This window comes from Pteropus alecto, unplaced genomic scaffold (genome assembly GCF_000325575.1).
Source record: "Pteropus alecto unplaced genomic scaffold, ASM32557v1 scaffold131, whole genome shotgun sequence".
Taxonomy (NCBI): domain Eukaryota; kingdom Metazoa; phylum Chordata; class Mammalia; order Chiroptera; family Pteropodidae; genus Pteropus; species Pteropus alecto.
The window spans coordinates 7,433,645-7,455,541 of record NW_006434709.1 but is presented as its reverse complement, the minus strand read 5'-3'; the positions used below and the strand labels follow the sequence as shown (position 1 = coordinate 7,455,541).

Here is a 21,897-nt window from a genome sequence, read left to right as displayed (position 1 = left end):
GACTTTTTTTCCCATTATCTATATTTAGTTGTGCTCATGACTCTCAGTCTCAGTTCCTTTCAGTGTTAGTGACAGTTTCAGTAGCATTTGCTCAGATTTCCGTGAAGCTCCGCAGTGTTAGTTCTTGGAGGGTATCGGGAGGAGGGGCCCTGTGGGTTGGGGGTTAGGGGCTGCGGCTCGGCCTAGGTTTTGCATCTGCAGCTGCTAAAAATCTACTGTTGTTTTTATGCTATTCCCATTTCTCTGTCTTCTGCCTGATGAGTGGTCACTGCTGCCCGTCGCAGGGAGCTCACAGCTCTCCCAGGCACAGCTGTTCAGGGAACTCGCCGCACCTTCTCCTTTCCCTCCTCTTTCTATAGGGAGCTCTGGCTGTGAGAGGCAGCTTCTTTTTTCTCCCCAGTGTACCACCGAACACCCGTCGTTCGGATCTCTTATGTGCAGATCCGACATTCAGACGTGCTGGTGTGCAGTTTGGGTGTTTTTTTGTTGCGTTTTAGATGTCCAGCATATTGTTGTTTCAAGGAGAGAGATCTGGGGACGTCTCTCACTCTGCCATGTTTCTGATGTCCCTCAGGTTCGCTAATATTTTGTTGAGGAATTTTGTATCTGTGTTTATCAGGGATATTACCTTGTAATTTTCTTTTTTATTAGGCATCTTTATCTAGTTTTGGTATCAGGGTACTTCTGGCCACATATAATGAGTTTAGAAGTGTCTCTGCTGTCTATTTTTTGGAATAGTTTGAGAAAGATTGGTATTAATTCTTTTTTAAATGCTTGGGACAATTCATCAGTGAAGCCTACCATTCCTGGACTTTTTCTTTTTTGGGAGGTATTTCTTTTTGAGATGCTAGATATGATTCAGTCTTCTTAAATTTATTGACTGTTTCATGGCCTAACATGATCTATCCTGGAGAATGGTCCATGTGTGCTTGAGAAGAATTTGTATTCTGCTGTTTTTGAATGGAGTATTCTGTATGTGTCTGTTAAGTGCATCTAGCCTAACATGTCATTTAAGTCCAATGTTTCCATATTGATTTTCTGTCTGGATGATTTATTCATTGATAGAAGTCGGGTATTAAAGTCCCCTACTATTTTTGTATTGCTATTCTCCCTTTAGGTCTGTTAATATTTGCTCTATATATTTAGGTGCTCTGTGTTTGGGTAAATACTAATATAATATAAAATTTGCTATATAACATATAATAATAATATATAGGATATATTATACAAATGTTATATCTTGTTTGATTATATAATGACCTTGTTTGTGTCTTACTACAGTCTTTATCTTAAAAATCTGTTTTGTCTGACATAAGTATAGTTACCCTAGCTTTCTCTTGGTTTTCATGTTCATGGAATATATTTTTCCAACCCCTTTACTTTCAGTCTCTGTATGTCATTACATCTGAGTGAGACTCTTGTAGGCAGCACGTATTTACTTTATTATCCATCCAGCCATTTTATATCATTTGATTGGAGAATTTAGTGTGTTTACATTTAAAGTAATTATTGATAGGTATATACTTATGCCATTTCATTAATTATTTTCTGGCTATTTTGTAATTTTTTTTCCTTACCTTACTTTCCCTTCCTTTATGATTTGATGATTTTCTGTAGTGGCATGCTTAGATTCCTTTATTCTTTGTGTATCCACTATGGGTTTTTGCTTCGTGGTTAACATGAGGCTTACATAAAACAACTTATATTTATAACACTCTATTTTAGATTGATAACAAGTTTGAATGCATTCTAAACCTGACATTTTTTCTGTCCTCTCCCATGTTTTATGTTTTTGATGTCACAATTTATATAATTTTGTCTTGTGTATTCATTAACAAATTGTGGTAGTTATAGTTATTTTTACTACTTTGGTTTTTTAACCTTCACAGTAGCTTTATAAGTGCTTAAATTACCACCTTTATAGCATTAGATTATTTTGAATTTTAATATATATTTACTTTAGCACTGAGATTTATACCTTCATTTTTTCTGTTACTAATTTGCACCTTTTTTGTTTCAGCTTAAAGAAGTCCCTTTAACATTTCTTGTAAAGCTGGTCTAGAAGTTATGAACTTTTTAAACTTTCAATTGTCCGGAATACTCTTTATACCTCCTTCAAATCTGAAGGACAGTTTTGCCAGTTAGAATATTCTTGGTTTGCAGATTTTTCTAACAATACTTTGAATATGTCATGCCACTTTCTCTGGTCTGCAAAGTTTCTACTGAAAAATCTGTTGACAGTTTTATGGGGATTTCCTTGTAGTTATTAACAAGTTGTTTTTCTCTTGCTGCTTTTAAGATTCTTTCCTTGTCTTTAAATTTAAAAATTTTTTTATTCTATTATTAGTTTCAAGTATACAGTACATTGGTTAGGCATTTATATAATTTATGAAATCATCCCCCTGATTCCTCTTTCTCTCCTCTGGCTCTGCACCTAGCCATTACATCACTGCCGATTGTATTCCCTATGCAGTGCTCTCCATCCCTGTGACCCTTTATCTACTACTAATCTGTATTTCTTTAACCCTTCACTTGTTTATCCCAGACCCCAACCCTCTCTTCCTCTGGCCATCACCAGATTGTCCTTGATATTTGTGAGTCAGTTTTCAATTAATTTTTTTTTGTTCCTTATATTCCGTATATAAGTGAAATCATATAGTATTTATCTTTCTCTGACTTATTTCACTCAGCATAATAACCTCTAGGTCCATCCATGTCATTGTGAATGGTAAGATTTAATTTTTTTATGGCTGAGTAGTATTCCATTGTATATATAAACCATAACTTCTTTATCCAATTGTCTGTTGATGGGCAATTTAGGTTGCTTCCATATCTTGGCTATTGTAAATGGTGCTGCTATGAGCATAGGGATGCACAGAACTTTATGAATTATTGTTTTGGTTTTCTTTAGATAAATTCCCATAAGTGAAATTGCTGGATCAAAAGATATATCCATTTTTAATTTTTTGATGAACCTCTAGACTTTTCCATAGTAACTGTACCTCCTTGTATTTAATTTTTCACAATTTAATCATAACGAGTCTTGGCCTGGGTCTCTTTGGATTTATCCTTTTTTTAATTTTCTAGGTTTCCTGGATCTAGGTATCTGTTTTCCTTTCTAGGTTAGGGAAGTTTTCAATCATTATTTCTTCATATAAGTGTTTTACCCCTTTCTCTTTCTCTTCTTACTCTGGGACCCCTAAAATGTGAATGATGGTCCACTTGGTGTTGTCCTGTAATTCCTTTAAGCTGTCTTTACTCTTCTATCTTTTTTCATTTGGATGAGTTCCACTGACCTGTCTTTGAGCTCACTGACCCTTCTTCATTTAGTCTGCTGTCTAACCCCTCTATTCTGTTTTTGTATTTGTCAGCTCTGTAACTTCTGCTTGGCACTTTCTCATATTTCCTTCTCTTTTTTGAAATTCTCACTTTGTTCATGCATTTTTCTCCCAAGATCAGTGAACATATTTATGACTGTCTTTTTGAACTCTTTATCAGGTCAGTCACTTATTTCCATTTGATTAAGGTCTTTTCTGAGGATTTTATCTAGCTCTTTCATTTGGGACATATTTGTCTGTTTTTTTCATTTTCCTCAACTCTCTATGTTGGTTTCTTTGCATTAAATAAAACAAGTAGCCATCCCAGTCTTGAAGGAGTGGCCGTGTGAAGGAATTATCCTTATTGTTCAACCCTGCCATAACTCTTGGTTGTCTCTCAAACCTTTGTCATTATCTAAGCAGCCTACTTTCTTCTCAGTGGCTCCCAGTAGTTGAGGGTATCCCAAGACCTGTCAGTGTCCCAAAGGGGTGGATATTACTCAGCACCCAGATTCAGGTTGATTGGAAGCCAGACCCTCGGGTAGCAGCTCTTAAAGTATACAAACATACTTCTTTCAGGGGAGGACTGGGAGACAGGTGTTTAAGTGTGCTTCCTCTGCAGTGAGCCCTGGAGTGATAGCCAGTGAAGAACTGTTTCTTCATTTGCTACTTCGTTTGTCCCATTGAACCTCTGAACATAAATCCTGCCAGCCTTATCTAGGGATATGTCCTCTAGGAGGCAGACATAAAAGCCAGAGCACCAGACATGCATACAAACTTCTTTCCTGGAGACACCAGCAACTTGGAGCTAGGCAGAGGGAGAGTGTTATAGTGCCTGCCTTCCAAGGTCTCTGGAGAGGATTATAATTGGCCATTAGATGTATGTTTAATTAGAAGCCTATCCCTCAGGCCACAGGTATAAAGATAAGCTAATAGGCCTGTTTCACAGAAAGACTGGGCAGTTCAGTGTGCTGCCTCTCCATTGTGCCCTGGGGGTAGCAGTTAAGAACTCTTTCTCCATTTGTTATAGTCCTTTGGGACCTGTGAATGTAAGCCCCACTGTCCATCAGAGCCAGGCAAAGTAGTATTCCCTGGGTGGCAGCCACAAAGACTGGTGTGCCAGATGAGCACACAGTTCCTTTTTAGGATATACCAGCAACCTGGAGTAAGGCAGAGGGAGAATGCAAAGATGGTACCCACTAACCTTGGTCTTTGGAGAGTGTTCCACTTGGCCACTAGATGTGTGTTAAATTAGATGCCTGCCTCTCATGCCAGAGCTTTAACATAAGCAGATAGGCCTCTTTCAAAGAAAGATTGGGAGATTTTCATTCAGTACTTCTGTGCGGGGCCCTGGGACATACCTAGCTGAGTCTATGCAAGCCATTTAAGAACTATTTCTTAGTTTTCAACAGCCTTGTGGGCTTCATGGATGTTAAGCCCCATCGGCTTTCAAAGTTAGATGTTTGGGGCTTGTGTCTCAGGTGTAGGACTTAAAAGTTGGGGTACCAGATGTGGGGTTCAAACCCTTCATTCCTCAGAGAGACGATCAGAGTTCAGAGTTCCCTCCTGACTGTTAGTTGCCATGGCAGGAAGTTTGTGGCAAGATTGTGTCCCAGCCTTTTCTACTCATTCCTATGTGTAGGAGTAGCTCAGCTTGTTTTTGGGTTTCTTTCAGAGGAAGTTGTTTCATACGTAGCTGTAGATTCAGAATGTCTGTGGGATAAGGTGAGTTCAAGATATTCCTATGTCATCTCGAACCAGAACCTTTTTGGACATTAATTTTTAAACTTTGCGTTAATTTTTGTTGTAAGTTTATGTTATAAAGGTATTGATCCATGCTGAATTGGAAATTTTTAAAAAACGAAGCAAAACAAAACTGGCCCTTCTCCATAGATTGTTTGATTCATGTATGATTTCCATAAAGAGAGAAGGAAAGAACTTTCTGTCTTCAAAAGTTTTTCTTTTTCTTTTACTGTACTTTCCCCCTGCCCTGCTTTTCCAGGCTATCCATCTTCTTTAATCTCTCAAATTTTAGTAAAGTTCTCAACTTAGCCAACATGGTCATTTGTTAGGTTTTTATTTGTATTAGATTTTCTCTGTATTAATTTAGTTTGCATAGCTTCCTCAAAATACTCATATCTATACAATTCCTGCCTGTTCTTGTTTTGTGTTAGAAATCTCACCTTATAATGGTTTTGTACTGTGGAAATAAACTTGGCTAAAGAGACTTGTGTAATAGTTAAGTTTATGTGTCAATTTGACTGAGCCACAGGGTACCCAGATATTTGGTCAACATTATTCTGAGTGTTTCTCTAAAGGTGTTTTTGAGTGAGTTTGATATTTAAATTGATAAACTGAGTAAAGCACATTGTCTTTTCTAATGTAGGTAGGATTCATCCAACTAATTGAAGGCCTGATAGAACAAAAGGCTGAACCTCCCCTGAATAGGAGGGAACTCCCACCTGTGTGTCTTTGAGCTGGGACACTGATTTTCTGCTGCCTTTGGAGTTAAACAGAAACATCAGTTTATCCTTGGTTTTGAGCCAGTTGGCCTTCAGATTGGAACTAGACCATCAACTCTCCTGGGATTCCAGCTTGCTGATTATAGATCTTGGGATTTGTCAGTTTCATAATGATGTGAGCCACTAAGTCAGAGTCAGTCTCTCCCTCCCTCCCTCCCTCCCTCCTTTCCCCTCTCTCTCTCTCTCTCTCTCTCTCTCTCTCTCTCTCTCTCTCACACACACACACACACACACACACACACACACACACACACAATTGCTTCTGTTTCTCTGAACTCTAACTAGTACAACCTGTATTCATTATTTGTTCTTACTGCCATCATCCTTTGAAAGTACCTCTGTGTGGCATTTCGCATATAATAAGACACAGGGGAGGACCTGATATGTTATATATAGCCACTTAGATTTTGTTGTTGCAAAATTTTTTTTTTAACTTACCTGAATACTACTTTTACAGTAAGTAGAGCTTACTGAAATTTATGTAGGGTAAAAGAAGATTCAGTAGCCTAGAGTACAAAGAAGGTGGTAGCCAATAATTATAGAATGTTATCAGCGATAATGTGGAAGAGATTTGGGAAAAGATCGTTAGAATTTGACAATAGGAAATGATTAATCATTTTCAAAGTGAATATTTTTAGAAGCATTCGGTAGAACGAATCATATATGTATTAATATATTTTGGGTGATGAGGAAGTAGAAATAGTTTAAAAATGTGTAGTAGTAGAGAATAATTTTGGTAGATATGGTGTAGACAGGTTATAAAAGGTCTGTACAATTTAATGTCACTTTAATGTCGTTTTGGAGAATGCATCAAAGCATTCTACCATAGTTCTTAACCATGAACACATTATACGCAGGGATATTACTGCATAACATAGCTTCTGATACCTAGTAGGCACTCAATAAATATTTGTTGAATGTTAGATAAATATTTGTTGAATATGATATAACAGGTTATATTAAATATTTTATCATAATCTTTAATGAAATTATGCTTTTCTGTTTCTACTGTCAATATTTTCATTCAGGGTACTTTACTCCCAAATTATTATAATGAGCTTGCTGTCTAGTTTTTCTTTCGGTCATTTCTCATTTTTCATCAATTTGGGATGAGGCCATCAGATTAATATTCTTTTACCATGCTTTTGATTTTATCACTCTCCTGCTTGACAATGTTATAAGCCATATAACTATTGAAATAAGTGTAAACTCTTTAGTCTTACATCAAAGCCTTTCCACAATCTGGCCTATAACCTACCTTTCAATCCTTATCTTCCACTAGTCCTTTACACTGTAGTATCATTGGGTTTACAAAGCATATAAAACAATGATCTACTAGCCCAGTAAAATGACTGTCACTGCCAAAAAATGACAAAATCCAGCAGCCAAATGTTGGTTGTTTTAAATAATTCAAGTTCTTCATTTATGTTTCTTAAACATCATGAAGGAAACTATTAACTACAGTGATAAAAAAAAAAAAGCTGTAGATGTATATAGCTTGATGTGTTTGGAGGTAAGTAATGCATCTGTGAAACCATCATCGCTATCATTGCCATAAACTTATCCATCACTTCCCAAATTTCCTACCACTGCCCTCTTTGTTGGTTTTTCTTTTTTTTTTGTAGTAAGAATACTTAACATAAGATGTACCCTCCTAGCAAATTTTTAAGTATATAATACAGTATTATTAATCATAGATCCTGTGTTGTACAGTGGATCTCCAGAATTTATTTTGCATTTGTAAAGTTTTATACTGTTTGACCAACACTTTCGCATTTCCCCCTCTCCTCACCTCTTGGCAACCACTGTTCTACTCTCTGCTCCTATGAGTTTGATTATTTTAGATTCCGCATATGAGTGAGATAATACAATATTTCTTTTTCTGTGTCTGGCTTATTTTACTTAGCATAATATCCTTCAGGTCCATCTATGTTGTGGCAAATGCCAGGATTTCCTTTTGTTAAGGCTGAATAATATTCAGTTGTATGTATATACCACATTTTCCTTATCCATTTGTTCACTGATAGACATATGGGTTTTTTCTACTTCCTGGCTGTTGTGAATAATGCTGTGAAGAACATAGGATTGTAGATATCACTTTAAGAACCAAATTTCAGTTCTTTTAGATACATATAACTAGAAGTGGAATTGCTGGGTCGAATGATTTTTTTATTTTTAATTTTTTTGAGGAACCTCCATATTTTTCATAGTGGCTGCACCTATTTACATTCTTATCAACAGTGTATAAGGATTTCCTTTTGTTCACATCCTTGCCCAACACTCTGATAACAGCCATTCTCATAGATGTAAGATGATATCTCATTTGACTTGTAATTTCCCTGATGATTAGTGATTTTGAGCACTTTTTCATATATATGTTGGTCATTTGGATATATTCTTTGGAAAAATGTCTATTAAGGTTTTTGCCCATTTTTAATTGGGCTATTTTTTTCCTGTTGATTTGTATGAGTTCTTTATATATTTTGAATATTAACTTCTTATCTGGTGGATTGGTTGGCAAATATTTTCCCATTCTGTAGTTTGCCTTTTCATTTCGTTGATGGTTTCTTTTGCTGTGTAGAAGCTTTTTGGTTTGATCTCAATCCCACCTGTCTGTTTTTTGCTTTTTGCCTGTGCTTTTGGTGTTATATCCAAGAAATCATTGCCTAGTCTAATGTCTAGTAGCTTTTTGCCTATGTTTTCTTCTAAAAGTTTATTGTGTCAGGTTTTAAGTTTATATCTATAATCCATTCTGAGATTTAAAAAGAATTCTTGTATATATTTCATGATGAAAGATAAACATACAGATACAGTTTTCTCTAAATCAAATGAAGTGTGCAGTTTTTATGGCTTTGTTTTAAAATTTGATGTGTTTGAGGATTATCGTTTTATTTATTGAGCCTCAAAACTAAATGTATTTAAGGGTAAAGAAAGTAATTTTGGTGCCTGGTGAGGGACTGGGTTTCTTTAATTAATTAGAGGACAAACTCCTGCATTACTGATAGGCATTTCAGTCCTGACAAATCTGCACTCATAATTGTCTGGTCAGTTGTGAGAGTCAATACATTGATCAAAATACTTCAAATTTGTCTTGCTGGTAATTGGTTTGTAGCCCTCTCGTTCTTTGTCGTTATGCTGCTGGAACACAGCTGTCCTGTAGACCAATCTCAAGTCATTTTTCAGGGTCCCTGAAGAAATCAAATCAGTCCATGAACATCACCACCTGCATTGCCTTTTTCTGTGATACCCTCTGATATTTGTCTCCTCTTTTCTCTCCTCTCTCCTCTTCCCATTTTCATTTTCCATACTATCCCCTTCTATTTCATCTACAGTCTTGATATGGCTTCTTCTTTATATCTTTAGTTATAGGTCTTTTGTTCAGTTAGTCTTTCGATGGTTTTCCAGGTTGTTTTATAATTTAGTTATAATTTATTTTTATTTATTTATTTTATTATTAGTTTCAAGTATACAGTACATTGGTTAGACATTTATATAGTTTATAAAACAACCCCCCTAATTGCTCTTTCTCTCTTCTGGCTCTCCGCACAGCCGTTACATGAATGCTAACTGCATTCCCTATGCCATGCTCCCCATCCCTATGACCATCTATCAACTACTAATTTGAACTACTTTAACCCCTCACCCCATTCTCCCAGCCCCTCAAGTTCCTCCCCTCTGGCTATCACCAGATTGTACTCTATATTTGTGAGTCTGTTTTTGATTAGTTTTTTTCTTTTTGTTCCTTAGATTTTGCATATAATTGAAATCATATGATATTTATCTTCCTCTGACTTCACTCAACAGAAAAACCTCTAGGTCCATCCATGTCATTGTAAACTGTGGGAGTTCATTATTTTAATGGCTGAGTAATATTCCATTGTATATCTGAACCATAATTTCTTTATCCCAGGTGTCTTTGGATGGGCATTTAGATTGCTTCCATATCTTGACTATTGTGAATATAGCTATAGTTGTAATTTTAATGTGGTCTTGAAAGGAGGCAAGCACAGTGTTTATATACTCCACCATCTTGTCTGGAACCCTCCATTTCGAGACTTTTTTTTTTATATGAAGTGAGATAAGGGTCCAATTTCATTTGTTTGTGGATAACCAATTTTCACACCAGCATTTATGGAAGATACTATCTTTTCTCCATTGTATGTCCTTGGCACCCTTATTGCAGATCAGTTGGTCCTACATGCATTGGTTTATCTTTTCTAAAAACCAATTCTTTCATTGATTTTTAAAAATCGTTTTCCTATTCTCTGTTTCTACACTGATCCTTATTATTTCTTTCTTTCTGCCAACTGGGACTAGCTTTTTCTTTCCTAATTCTTTGTGGTGTAAAGTTATGTTTATTTGAGATTTTTCAAAATAAAAAATGTATTGCTACAAACTTTCCTCTTAGTACTGTTTTTGCCGCCTCCCATAGTTTCAGTATGTTTTCATTTTCATTTGTTTTGAGATATTTTTTAATTTCCTTTTTGATTTCTTCATTGACCCAATAGTTGTTTGTTTCTTTAAATTCCCATGTATTTGTGAATTTTCCCATTTTCTCTTATTATTCATTTCTAGTTTCAGTCCATTGTAAACAGAAAAGATACTTGGAATGACTCTAATCTTTAATTTGTTAAGACTTATTGTGTAACGTGGCATGTAATTTATTTTAGAGAATGTTCCATGTGCACTTGAGAAGAATGAATGTTCTGTTGCTGTTAGTTGGAATGTTCTGTGTATGTCTTAAGTTTCCATTTGATTTACAGTGTTGTTCAGTTCTGTTTCCTTATTGATATTTTTGTCTAGATAATCTGTCCATTATAGAGATTTGAGTATTGAATTATCTTACTATCATTGTATTGCTGTCTATTTCTCTTTTCAGATCTGTCAGTGTTTGCTTTTTTTAAAAAAATTTACTTAAATTAGTTTCAAGTATACAGTACATTGATTAGACATCTATATAGTTCATAAAACGATTCCCCCAATTGCTCCCTCCCTCCCCTGGCCCTCCACTTAGCCATCATATTATTGCTAACTGTATTCCCTGTGCCGTGCTCCCCTTCCCCGTGACCAACTATCAACTACTAATTTGTACTTCTTCAACCCTTCACCCCATTCTCCAGCCCCCCAACCCCCCTCCCCTCTGTCTGTCACCAAATTGTCCACTATATTTGTGAGTCTGTTTTTGATTAGTTTGTTCTTTTTGTTCCTTAGATTCCACATATACGTGAAATCATATGGTATTTATCTTTGTCTGACTTATTTCATTCAGCATAATAACCTCTAGGTCCATCCATGTCATTGCAAATGGTAGGATTTCCTATTTTTTTAATCTCTGAGTAATATTCCATTGTATATACGAACCATAATTTCTTTATCCAATTGCTGTTGATGGGCATTTAGGTTGCTTCCATATCTTGGCTTTTGTAAATTGTGCTGCCATGAATATTGGGATGCATAGATCTTTACTAATTATTGTTTTGGTTTTCTTTGGATAAATACCCAGAAGTACAATTGCTGGGTCAAAAGGAATATCCATTTTTAATTTTTTGAGAAACCTCCATACTGTTTTCCATAGTGGCTGCACCAATTTGCAATCCCACCAACAGTGTATAAGGGTTCCCTTTTCTCCGTATCCTTGCCAGCACTTGCTGTTTTTGATTTATTGATGATAGCTATTCTGATAGGTGTGAGGTGATATCTCATTGTGGTTTTAATTTGTATTTCTCTGATGATTAGCGACCTTGAGCATCTTTTCATATGTCTGTTAGCCATTTGTATTTCCTCTTTGGAGAAGTATCTGTTCAGGTCTTCTGCCCATTGATGTTTGCTTTTTATATTAATAAATGTTTATGTATTTCTAGGTTTATATTTGATGTTGCATGCATATTTATTTATAATTGTTATACCTTCCTGGTGAATTGATTTTTATCATTATATAATGATGTCTGCCTTGTGACAGTTTTTGACTTAAAGATTATTTTGTCTGATATAGTGACTCTTGTTCTCTTTTGATTACCATTTGCATGGAATATCTTACTCCACCCCTTTCAATTTTAGCCTATGTGTGTCCTTAAATCTAAAGTGAGTCTCTTGTAGACAGTGTATAAGTTGAGTCTTATTTTTAATCCATTCAGTAACTGTATGTCTTTTGGTTGAGGAGTTTAGTCCACTTACATTTAAAGTAATTATTGACAGAAAAGGACTGTTGACATTTTCTTATTTTCTGTTTTGTAGTTCTCTTGTTTCTCTTTTTTGCTTGCCTTTATTGTTTGATATACTTTTTTTCCTAGTTACCACTTGGAGTGCAGCATCAAATATTTTATGGTTATAAGTTTGTTTAAAGCTAATACAACTTCAACTGCACTCATAAAGTGCACACTCTACTTCTTCCCTCACATACTTTATGAATTGATGCCAGATTTTACTTTTTTCTATTTTGTGTTTCCATTAAAAAATTTCAGTGGTTATAGTTATTCTTACTAATTTTGCCTATATCACTAGTGTTAAAAGTGACTTACATGTCTTTATATTTTCTTTAGCAGTGAGAGTTATTTTTCATGTTATCTATCATTTTTTTCATTTCAACTTGGATTGAGTATGATAAACTCTGTCAGCTTTTGTTTAGGAAGATCTTTATCTCTTTCATTCTTGAAGGACAATTTTTCCAGGTAAAGGGTTGGTTACTGGAACCTTATTAGTTTCCTTTGGTGGTATGTTTACCTTATTCTTTGTGATCTTCGTAACCTAGAATTGGTGTCTGTGTATTTGAAGGAATAGGAACTGCTTCCATTTTTTACAGATTGTTTTTAGCAGGTAAAGACCTATTCCTGTGGGGTACCCAGATGGGTGGGCTTGCCTCCAGGACTGCAGTTGAGCAGGGTCATGGGGCTGCTTCCAGCTTCACAGTGTATCCATGGTTGGCTGGCCTGTTACTGGGGGCATCCATAACTGTAGCTTGTGCCAAGTCCTCAGGTGGATGAGGCTACTGTTGGGTCCCCAGTTGGCTAGCTTATTACTTGGGTTGCAGATCAGTGTGTCTCCTCCTAGTTCTCTGGGTGTATGAGACTGCCTCTAGGATCATGGTTGAGTATTTGGAGCTGGTCATGGGGTTGCTTCTAGGGCCAGAGTTGGGTCTGCAGTCAATGGGGCTGTTATTGGGGTCATAGATGGTGTGGTTCCTGCCAAATCCGCAGTACTAGTAGTATGACCATGAATGAGTGGGGCTGGAGCCATGTCCATAGGGTGATGGAGCTGTTCCTGGGTTTGTAGCCAGGTCTGTATTCAGCAGGCCTGCTACCAAGGCATGAGCATGCCTTCTCAAAGGGTTTTTCCTTGGCCTTGGGCTCCATTGGGGTGTTGCAACTTTCTACTTGGGTTTTGATGTTCCCATAGTGGAACTTTTCTTCACAGATGGTTGCCAAATGAGTATTTCTATGGAGAATTGAGGGCTGGGGGGTCTCCTACACTGTCATCTTACTAGTAACCACCAGCTTTTAATTTAAACTTAGTGCAGCACCTTGTTCGATATTATTAACTCTATACTTCAAATTTAAGGGAAGACAAACACAGAGGGAAAATACAATTTTTTTTCCTACTGAGAATCATGTATCTTCAAACGGTTAATGCCAGAAATATCACTTTAAATTGTTTATTCAAGTGCCCATGCTTTATGAGAATCATGCCATTGAAATTGTGATTTCACAGGAAAGAATAACTGAAGAGTTAAAGTGACAGTATTTTGAGTCAGAGGTGGGACTGTATATAGGCTTTCTGACATACAGTTGGTAGACCTCAGTTTGTTAGGAAAAATGTTTGTAACTGCCGTATGCTTGGCACTATGCAATACTTCTTTAAAAATTCTTTTTCTCTCCTATCCACTTCCCTCAGATGTGAAGTTGCTCTTGCACATTTTCTTCTATAGGCTGTCTAGAAGGAAAACTTCATATAAAACCTTTTAATGCCACATGCTTCTCTTGTCCTTCTCTGTATCATCCTTTCTTTCAAATTTTGCATTTCAAGGTCTCTAAGACTTAGTTCAGCAGAATTAGCCCACTGTCAGGGAAAGGTAAGAAAATGAGTAGGCCAAGCCTAGAGTCATCTTTAGGATACAGTGAAAAGGGAACATAGTGAGAACTTTAAACTATTAATTACTTTTGTTCCTTCACAGTCAGTCATCAGTGTGTTATTTATGCTTCCTACTTCCATAATTTCTTATGCATATTAAAATTGTACTTTGAAGGCCACTAACTCAGCTGAACATCTTGGCTGGAAGTGACTGCTCTGTTAGTTTGTCAGGCTTCTTTTGGTACCATTTTTAGGAAGAATATTACATGGCTGCCTTATAGAACTTATTATGTACATTTTTTTCTTACAGAATTGGATAATAACCATGCCATTTTTCTCACTGACCTTCAGAGCCTGGTTTCTCAAACTAATCTCTAGGCTAGTAGCATACATATCACTTTAGAGCTTATTAGAAATTCAGGATCATGGGCTTCAGCCAGATGTACTGAATGAGTATCAACATTTTAACAAGATCCTCACATTTATTTGTATGCTCATTAAAATTAAGCCTTTATTACAGTCAAGTGACTTGGTATTTTATACTATACCAACCAAGGGCAGTTTTGTAACACACTAACTAGAAATGCCCAGAGCTTTCTTATTTTTAATCATTTACTGAAAGCTGTTGCCAGCTATAACATTGTTTTCTGTTATACTTTAAGTACTTTGGGTACCTTGGATACCATTACCTTTTTTATTAAAGGTCTTACCCATCAAAGATTCAGCACAGATGTCTTTTTCAAGTTCATTTCTTCTGTCAAATACTTGTCTGTTGTATAAAGATTTTTTTTTAAATCAGAAAAAAGGACAAAAAAATTATGTGGTTAAATATGTTATAGATTATTGAATCTTTCCAAACTTCTGAACTGCATTTAAAAATGTAGCTTAAAATTTACTTTGGAACCTTTCAACAATATCATTTAAATATCATAATGTTAAAAACACTGAAAACTGCTTTTAATTTTCCTACCATTAAATATTTTACATTTTGAAGAGCAATAAATTTAACTTTAATATACAAATAAAATATTTCACATACACAGCTTCAAAAGGAGTATCATGGAAACAAATGCGATGCTTTGAAGTCCTGAGAGTGAATGGTAAAAGTTTTTAATTAAAATAAATTTTACTTTCCTAAGTTTAAGTATGATCTATTAGTGCAGAAAAATTCAAACAGAAAAAGAGCATCAACATAATCTAGATATTGAGAGTTCTCATCTGGATAGTTAGCTCCTATACTTGTTATTATGCATCTTTTTAACCAAGTAAACCTGAGATAATATCATATTATAAAATTTTATGTAACTCATACTTTTTGGTTTTATAAATTTTATTTAAATCATTACACATTAAAATGGACTTTTAAAGGTGTAGATTCTATGAATTTTAAAAGCAGTATAGACTCATTACCACCACAATCAGAATAGAAACTAGTTTCATCATGCCAAAAAAAAAACCTCTCTCATACTTTATAATCACACCTTCCCTACCAAGACCCCTGGTAACCACCGATTGCTTCTCTATAACTATAGTTTCGACTTCAAGAATGTTACATAATTTGAATCATATAGTATAAAGTTTTGTGACTGGCTTCTGTCACTCATTATAATGCCCCTGATATTCATCCAAGATGTTACATGTATTAATAGTTTGTTTTTCTAAATTGCTGAAGAGTATTTCATCCTATAGATGTACCAGTTTGTTTATTCACCTGCTGAAGGATATTTGTTTTCTCAGCTTTGGGCAATTATGAGTAAAATGGCTATAAAAATTCATGTGCAAGTTTTTGTGTGACATAAGTTTTCATTTCTCTAGGGTAAAACTTCAAGAATAGCATTTCTGGCTTATATGAAAAATATATGTCTGACGTTATAGGAAACTTCTAAATTGTTTCCTGGGATGGTTCTACCATCAATTCTCAGCAATGTATGAGAGTTCCAGTTGCTCTGCCTTCTGACAAGTGCTTGCTGTTGTCAGTAACTTTTTATCATAGACCTTATAATAGGTGTGCAGGGGTTTCTCATTATGGGTTTTTTTTTTTTGACAGCAAGCTGGAAATTGAACAGTTTTATTACTGCATCAATCTACAACTCTAAATGCTTCTATGCAAACCAATGACTAACCAAGTAAAAAAATTCAAAAATTTAAACAGAAGCATAAAACATGTCTAAGAAAAGAGCAGCTATAATTTTAACAAATGTACATGTCTTCAACAGTGTCTTTTATTTTTCCTAAGAAACTTTGGTCTACATACTAACTTTTTAAAATTTAATTTTATTTATATTAGTTTTAGGTGTACAGTACAATGGTTAGACATTTATATAATTTATAAAGCAATTCCTCCAATTATTCTAGCACACATCTGGCAGTACACACAACTATTACAAAAATACTGACTATATTCCCTATCCTGTACTCTACCTCCTTATGGCTGTTCTGTATATACTAATTTGTACTTCTTCATCCCTTCACCTTTTGCACTTATTCCTCTCCAAACTCTCGAACCCTCTGGCAATCACCAGTTTTTTCTCTGTATCTGTGAGTCTGTTTTCATTTAGTTTGTTCATTTCTTTTGTTCCTTAGATACTGCATATAAGAGAAATCATATAGCATTTATCTTTCTCTGTCTGACTTATTTCACTCAGCACAATACCCTCTAGGTCCATCCATATCATTGCAAATGATAAGATTTCATTTTTTAATGGCTGAGTAATATTCCATTGTATATATGTACCATAACTTCTTTATCTAGTCATTTATTGATGGACACTTAGGTTGCTTCCATATCTTGGCTATTGTAAATAGTGCTGCTGTGAACATAAGGGTGCATAGATCTTTACAAACTGGTGTTTTGGTTTTCTTTGGATAAATACCCAGAAGTGCAATTTCTGGGTCAAAAGATAATTCTATTTTTAATTTTTTGAAGAATTTCCAAACTATTTTCCATAGTGACTGTACTAATTTGCAATCCCACCAACAGTGTACTTGGGTTCCTTTTTCTCCACATCCTTGCCAACACTTAATGTTTTTTGATTAATTGATGATAGCCAGCTTTCAGGTGTGAGGCGAAAACACACTGTGGTTTTAATTTACATTTCTCTGATGATTCATTACCTTGAGCGTCTTTTCATATGTCTATTAGCCATCTGTATGACTTCTTTGGAGAAATGTCTATTTAGGTCCTCTGCCCATCTTTTAATTGGATTGTTTGTTTTTTGTTGTTGTTGTAAGCGTTCTTTATAGATTTTTGGACATTAACCCCATGTCAGATATATCATAGGCAAATATCTTCTCCCATTCAGTAGGTTTTTTTCATTTTGTTAATGGTTTTCTTTGCTGTGCAAAAGATTTTTAGTTTGCTGTAGTCCCATTTGTTTATTTTTTTGTTTCCCTTGTCCGAGAAGAGATTTCAGAAAAAATTACCAATAGCAATATCAGAGAGTTTATTGCCTGTGTTTTCTTCTAGAAGTTTTATGGTTTCAGGTCTTATGTTTAAGTCTTTGATCCGTTTTAAGTTTATTCTTGTGTGTGTGGTGAAGCAGGTGGTACAGTTTCATTTTTTTTGCATGTATCTGTTCAGTTTTCCCAACACCATTTACTGAGTAGATTGTCTTTACCCTATTGTATATTCTTGCCTCCTCTGCCATAGATTAAATGACCATATAGGTGTGGATTTATTTGTAGGCTCTCTGTTCCATTGATCTATGTGTCTTTTTATGCCAGTACTATGCTGTTTTGGTTACTGTAGCCTTGTAGTATAGTTGATATCAGGTTATATGATACCTCCAACATTGTTCTTTCTCAGATTGCTGTGGCTATTTGCAATCTTTTATGGTTCCATATAAATTTTTAGATTATTTGTTCTAGCTCTCTGAAAAATGCATTGGTATTTTGATGGAGATTGCATTGAATCTATAGATTGCTTTGGGTATGGCCATTTTAATGATGTTGATTATTCCTACTCATGAGCATGGTATATGTTTCCATTTATTTGTGTCTTCAGTTTCTTTTTTCAGTGACTTATAATTTTACAAGAACAGGTCTTTTACTTCCTTGGTTAATTTGATTCCTAAGTATTATATTGTTTTTGATGCAACTGTAAATAGGATTGTTTTCTTAATTTCTTTTTCTGATAGTTCATCATTGGTGTATAAAAATGCAACTGATTTCTGAATATTAATTTTGTAGCCTGCTACTTTACTGAATTCATTTCTCAGTTATAACAGTTCTTTTGATGGAATCTTTAGGGTTCTTCATATATAGTATCATGTCTTTGGCAAATAATGACAGTTTTACTTCCTCCTTTCTAATTTGGATGCCTTTTATTTCTTTTTCTTTTCTGATTGCTATAGCTAGGGCTTCTAATATTATGCTGAATAAAAGTGTTGAAAGTGAACATCCTTGTATTGTTCCTGATCTTAAGGAAAATGCTTTTAGCTGTTCTCCATTGAGTATGATGTTAGCTGGAGGTTTGTCATACATGGCCTTTATTATGTTCAGGCATGGTTCCTCTGTTCCTACTTTGCTGATAGTTTTCCTTATAGATGGATGCTGGATTTTGTTGAATGATTTTTCTGAATCTATTGATATGATCATATGGTTTTTATCTTTCAATTTGTGAATGTGGTGTATCACAGTAATTGATTTGCAGATAGTGAACTAAACTTGCACTCCAAGAATAAATCCAACTTGATCATGGTATATGATATTTTTAATGTATTGTTGAATTTGGTTTGTGTGTGTGTGTGTGTGTGTGTGTGTGTGTGTGTGTGTGTGTATAGTAAATATACATATATTTATTTTAGAGTCAAAAAGAATACGTGTTTTAATCTTTATTTTCTAATAGAGGTTGAGCACAATTGATGTTATTTTTCTCTAAATGTTTGGTAGAGTTCGCTAGTGAAACTATCTGGACCTGCAGATGTCTTTTTCAGAGTTTTTTGAATTAGGTTAGTCACTTTTATGATAACAATGTGATAGACATTTCTATGTATATTTTACAAAAATGAAATTGAAAGTCATGACATTTAAAGCCTTTGAGACATACTGCCAAAATTACTTTCTGAAGAATTTATTCTGATTTACAAAATCTGGTCATCAGAAAGAATATTGACCACAATGTATTGAAACACATTAAACATCATTTGATAATTCATATGATCCTCTACTACTTCTTCCTCACCCCTCCACCCCCCCCAAAATAGTAACCATTGCAGGTCGATTGCTTAATTTATGACTTTGAAAAGTGATAACTCTGGTGAAGTAAGTATTTATTCTGCCTTTCAGAATAATCGAGTAGGTGGTGAGGAAACTGTTTTTCTGAATATAAGAATTCCAGTTTATAAATGCAGAAAGAATGGCAGATTTTAAAAAATCACCATCTCACAAATCCTAATTTAATAAAATCTAGGCAGCTTTCATCAGTGAATTCCAAAACATAAGGTAAAAGGTTGATGGTGAATTCCATTGATTAAGCTTAGCATCACTAAAAGACATTATATACCTCAGTATGATGTAATACGAAGCACACAACACCATCTGTTGTTTTATTTGGGAGACAAAGCAACAATTTCCCCAAATTTGTTTATAGGAAAATATATAAGCAAAACAAAATAATCAATTTTTAAATATAGGGAATTTATAGATAATTGTTCTTCTTTATTCTAGATATGCAGTATCTCTGGGATGGGACGTGCAAAGCTTGATGTACATTGAACCATAGGTAATAGGTTAATAGGTTGATCTGTAAGGAAAAAGTATTACTTGGCAGTGTCAGGGTGTTTCAGGCCCTGCATAGAGGATTTTCCTGGAGATCTGTTATATCTGCAGAATGCAATTCAGACTTCCTGTACGGCTTTGTTTTCAGTTGTATATGAAATAGCATCTATTATTTAGTTATAATTTTTTGTGTGTATATACAAATGATACCATTTTTAGTTTATTTTCTGCTTTCCAAAATTGTGTCCCTGAAAGTTTTCATTTTTAAACTTTTTTCATTTCTCTTTCTTGACCCAGAAAGGTATGTGAACCTAGTTTAAAAAAAAACTGCAGGAGACCCATATCTGAGGATAACTGCTTTCGGGGCGGGGGGAGAAGCTCTTTAAAGTAAATCCCTTTAAAATAGGATTGAAAATCATAGTAAATAGTGACAATATAATTTGGCTAAAAAATAAAATTTAAAAACATATAGATAAGCTTATTTAATCTTATGTAAACATATAGGTTATAATTTCAACTCTGCATAAATTCTTAGAAGGAATAAATAGTAACTCGATTTGATTTCGTGAATGGGGAGTGGTCCTAGTTTTCCTGACTATATTGTGTAAGAGCATGATATTGCATCTTTAACTTCACATTTGACTTTGACAACATACATGATCATGAAAAGGGCCATTATTTCCAATAAATATTCAAGGACTTAATTTTTCTGAGACTTTTATTAATACGTTAATAATAAACTCATTTTCTTTGGCAATTATTTTTTATGGTGACAGTGATTAACAAAATCCAATAAGTATCAAGTATACAATTCAACAGTAGGTCATATATATGTATTACATTGTGTGTTCACCAACCATAGTTAAATTTCTTTCTTTCACCACATACTTGACTCTTTTTACCCCGTCTACCTCTGGAAACCAGTAGTCTACTGTCCATATCCATGAATCTGTTTGTTTGTCATGTTTGTTTGTTGCTTTTATATTTATATCCCACATATAAGTGATATATGGTTTTCAAATTTTTCTGTTTCGCTTATTTTGCTTAGCATGATTATCTCAGGATCCGTCCATGTTGTCAGAAATGGCAGTATTTCATCTCTTATAGCCGAGTAATATTCACTGTATATATGTACCATCTCTTCTTTATCTAGTCATCTGTTGTAGGACATTTAGGTTGCCTCCATATCCTGGCTACTGTGAATGATGCAGCTATGTATATCGGAGTATATATATTTTTTCGGATAAATGTTTTCAAGTCTTTGGAGTAAATACCCAGTAGAGGGATTGCTGAATCATATGTTCTTTTGCAGTACTTTTAATTTCATTATCCTTGTGGAATTTCTCTTTTTCAGTTAACTAGTTAAGTGCCATAGCCTCATATATGTTTTTTTGCATGAGATCTGAACATTTTTCCAATATCTCTTTCACTGTCTTCATGAAATAGTCGTTTGTGCAAGATTTTCAGTTGTTTTGAAATGTGTTCATATTGCTGTGTTCGGTATTTACATAGCTGACAATCAGTGAAAGCACTGATGAACTAAAACTTAATGGGTGAGGACCCAGGAAACGTTTCAGAGTGAGAGATGCCCCCAGATCTCTCCCCTTGAAACAACAATAAGCTGAACATCTAAAACGCAACAAAAAAACACCCAAACTGCACACCTCCATGTCTGAGCGTAGGATCTGCTCATAAGAGCTACCACAGGTCAGAACCCCAGCCCAGGTGTGGGGTGGTGGACTGGAAGAAATAAAAATGCTGCCTCTCGCAACTGCCAGAGCACCTGTAGGAGGAAGGGAAAGGGGAGAAGAGAAGGTATGGCAAGTTTGTGTGGCGAGTTCCCTGAACATCCCTGCTTGGGAGAGTTTGTGAGTTCCACACAACCAATGGTAGGGCCCTGTCATCAGGGCAGAAAGCAGAGAAAGAGATGGCAGAGAAACAACAGTAGATTTTTAGCAGCTGCAGATGCAAAACCTAGGCCGAGCCGCAGCCCCTAACCCCCAACCCACAGGGCCCCTCCTCCCGATACCCTCCAAGAACTATCACTGCGGAGCTTCATGGAAATCTGAGCAAATGCTACTGAAACTGTCGCTAACACTGACAGTGACTGAAACTGAGGGTAGCGAGCATGAATAAATATCTACAAGAAAATAAAGGCATTTTATAAAGGCATTATTAAGGCTTTATATAAACCAGGGATTCAAGAGGCTCAGATGCCACCTACTGGAAACCAAAAGAAAAGCGCCTTCTTCGCAGCAGGCTAAAGAGGGACCTTT

General features: G+C 35.2%; 1 protein-coding gene across 8 annotated transcripts in view; it reads right to left on the bottom strand.

Annotated features, from left to right (window-relative positions):
* WDPCP (WD repeat containing planar cell polarity effector) overlaps window positions 1–21,897 on the bottom strand; it is a 323,269-nt gene that overhangs the window by 17,743 nt on the left and 283,629 nt on the right. For 6 of the 8 annotated variants that reach the window (XM_015587591.2, XM_015587590.2, XM_015587594.2 and 3 more), the window contains one exon: window positions 14,593–14,672. The exons of 1 other annotated variant lie outside the window; for it this stretch is intronic. In XM_015587591.2, the coding sequence (XP_015443077.1) occupies window positions 14,593–14,672 (80 nt within the window). The remainder of the gene's footprint in view (window positions 1–14,592; window positions 14,673–21,897) is intronic. One more of the 8 variants, XM_015587592.2, reaches the window with a different exon arrangement.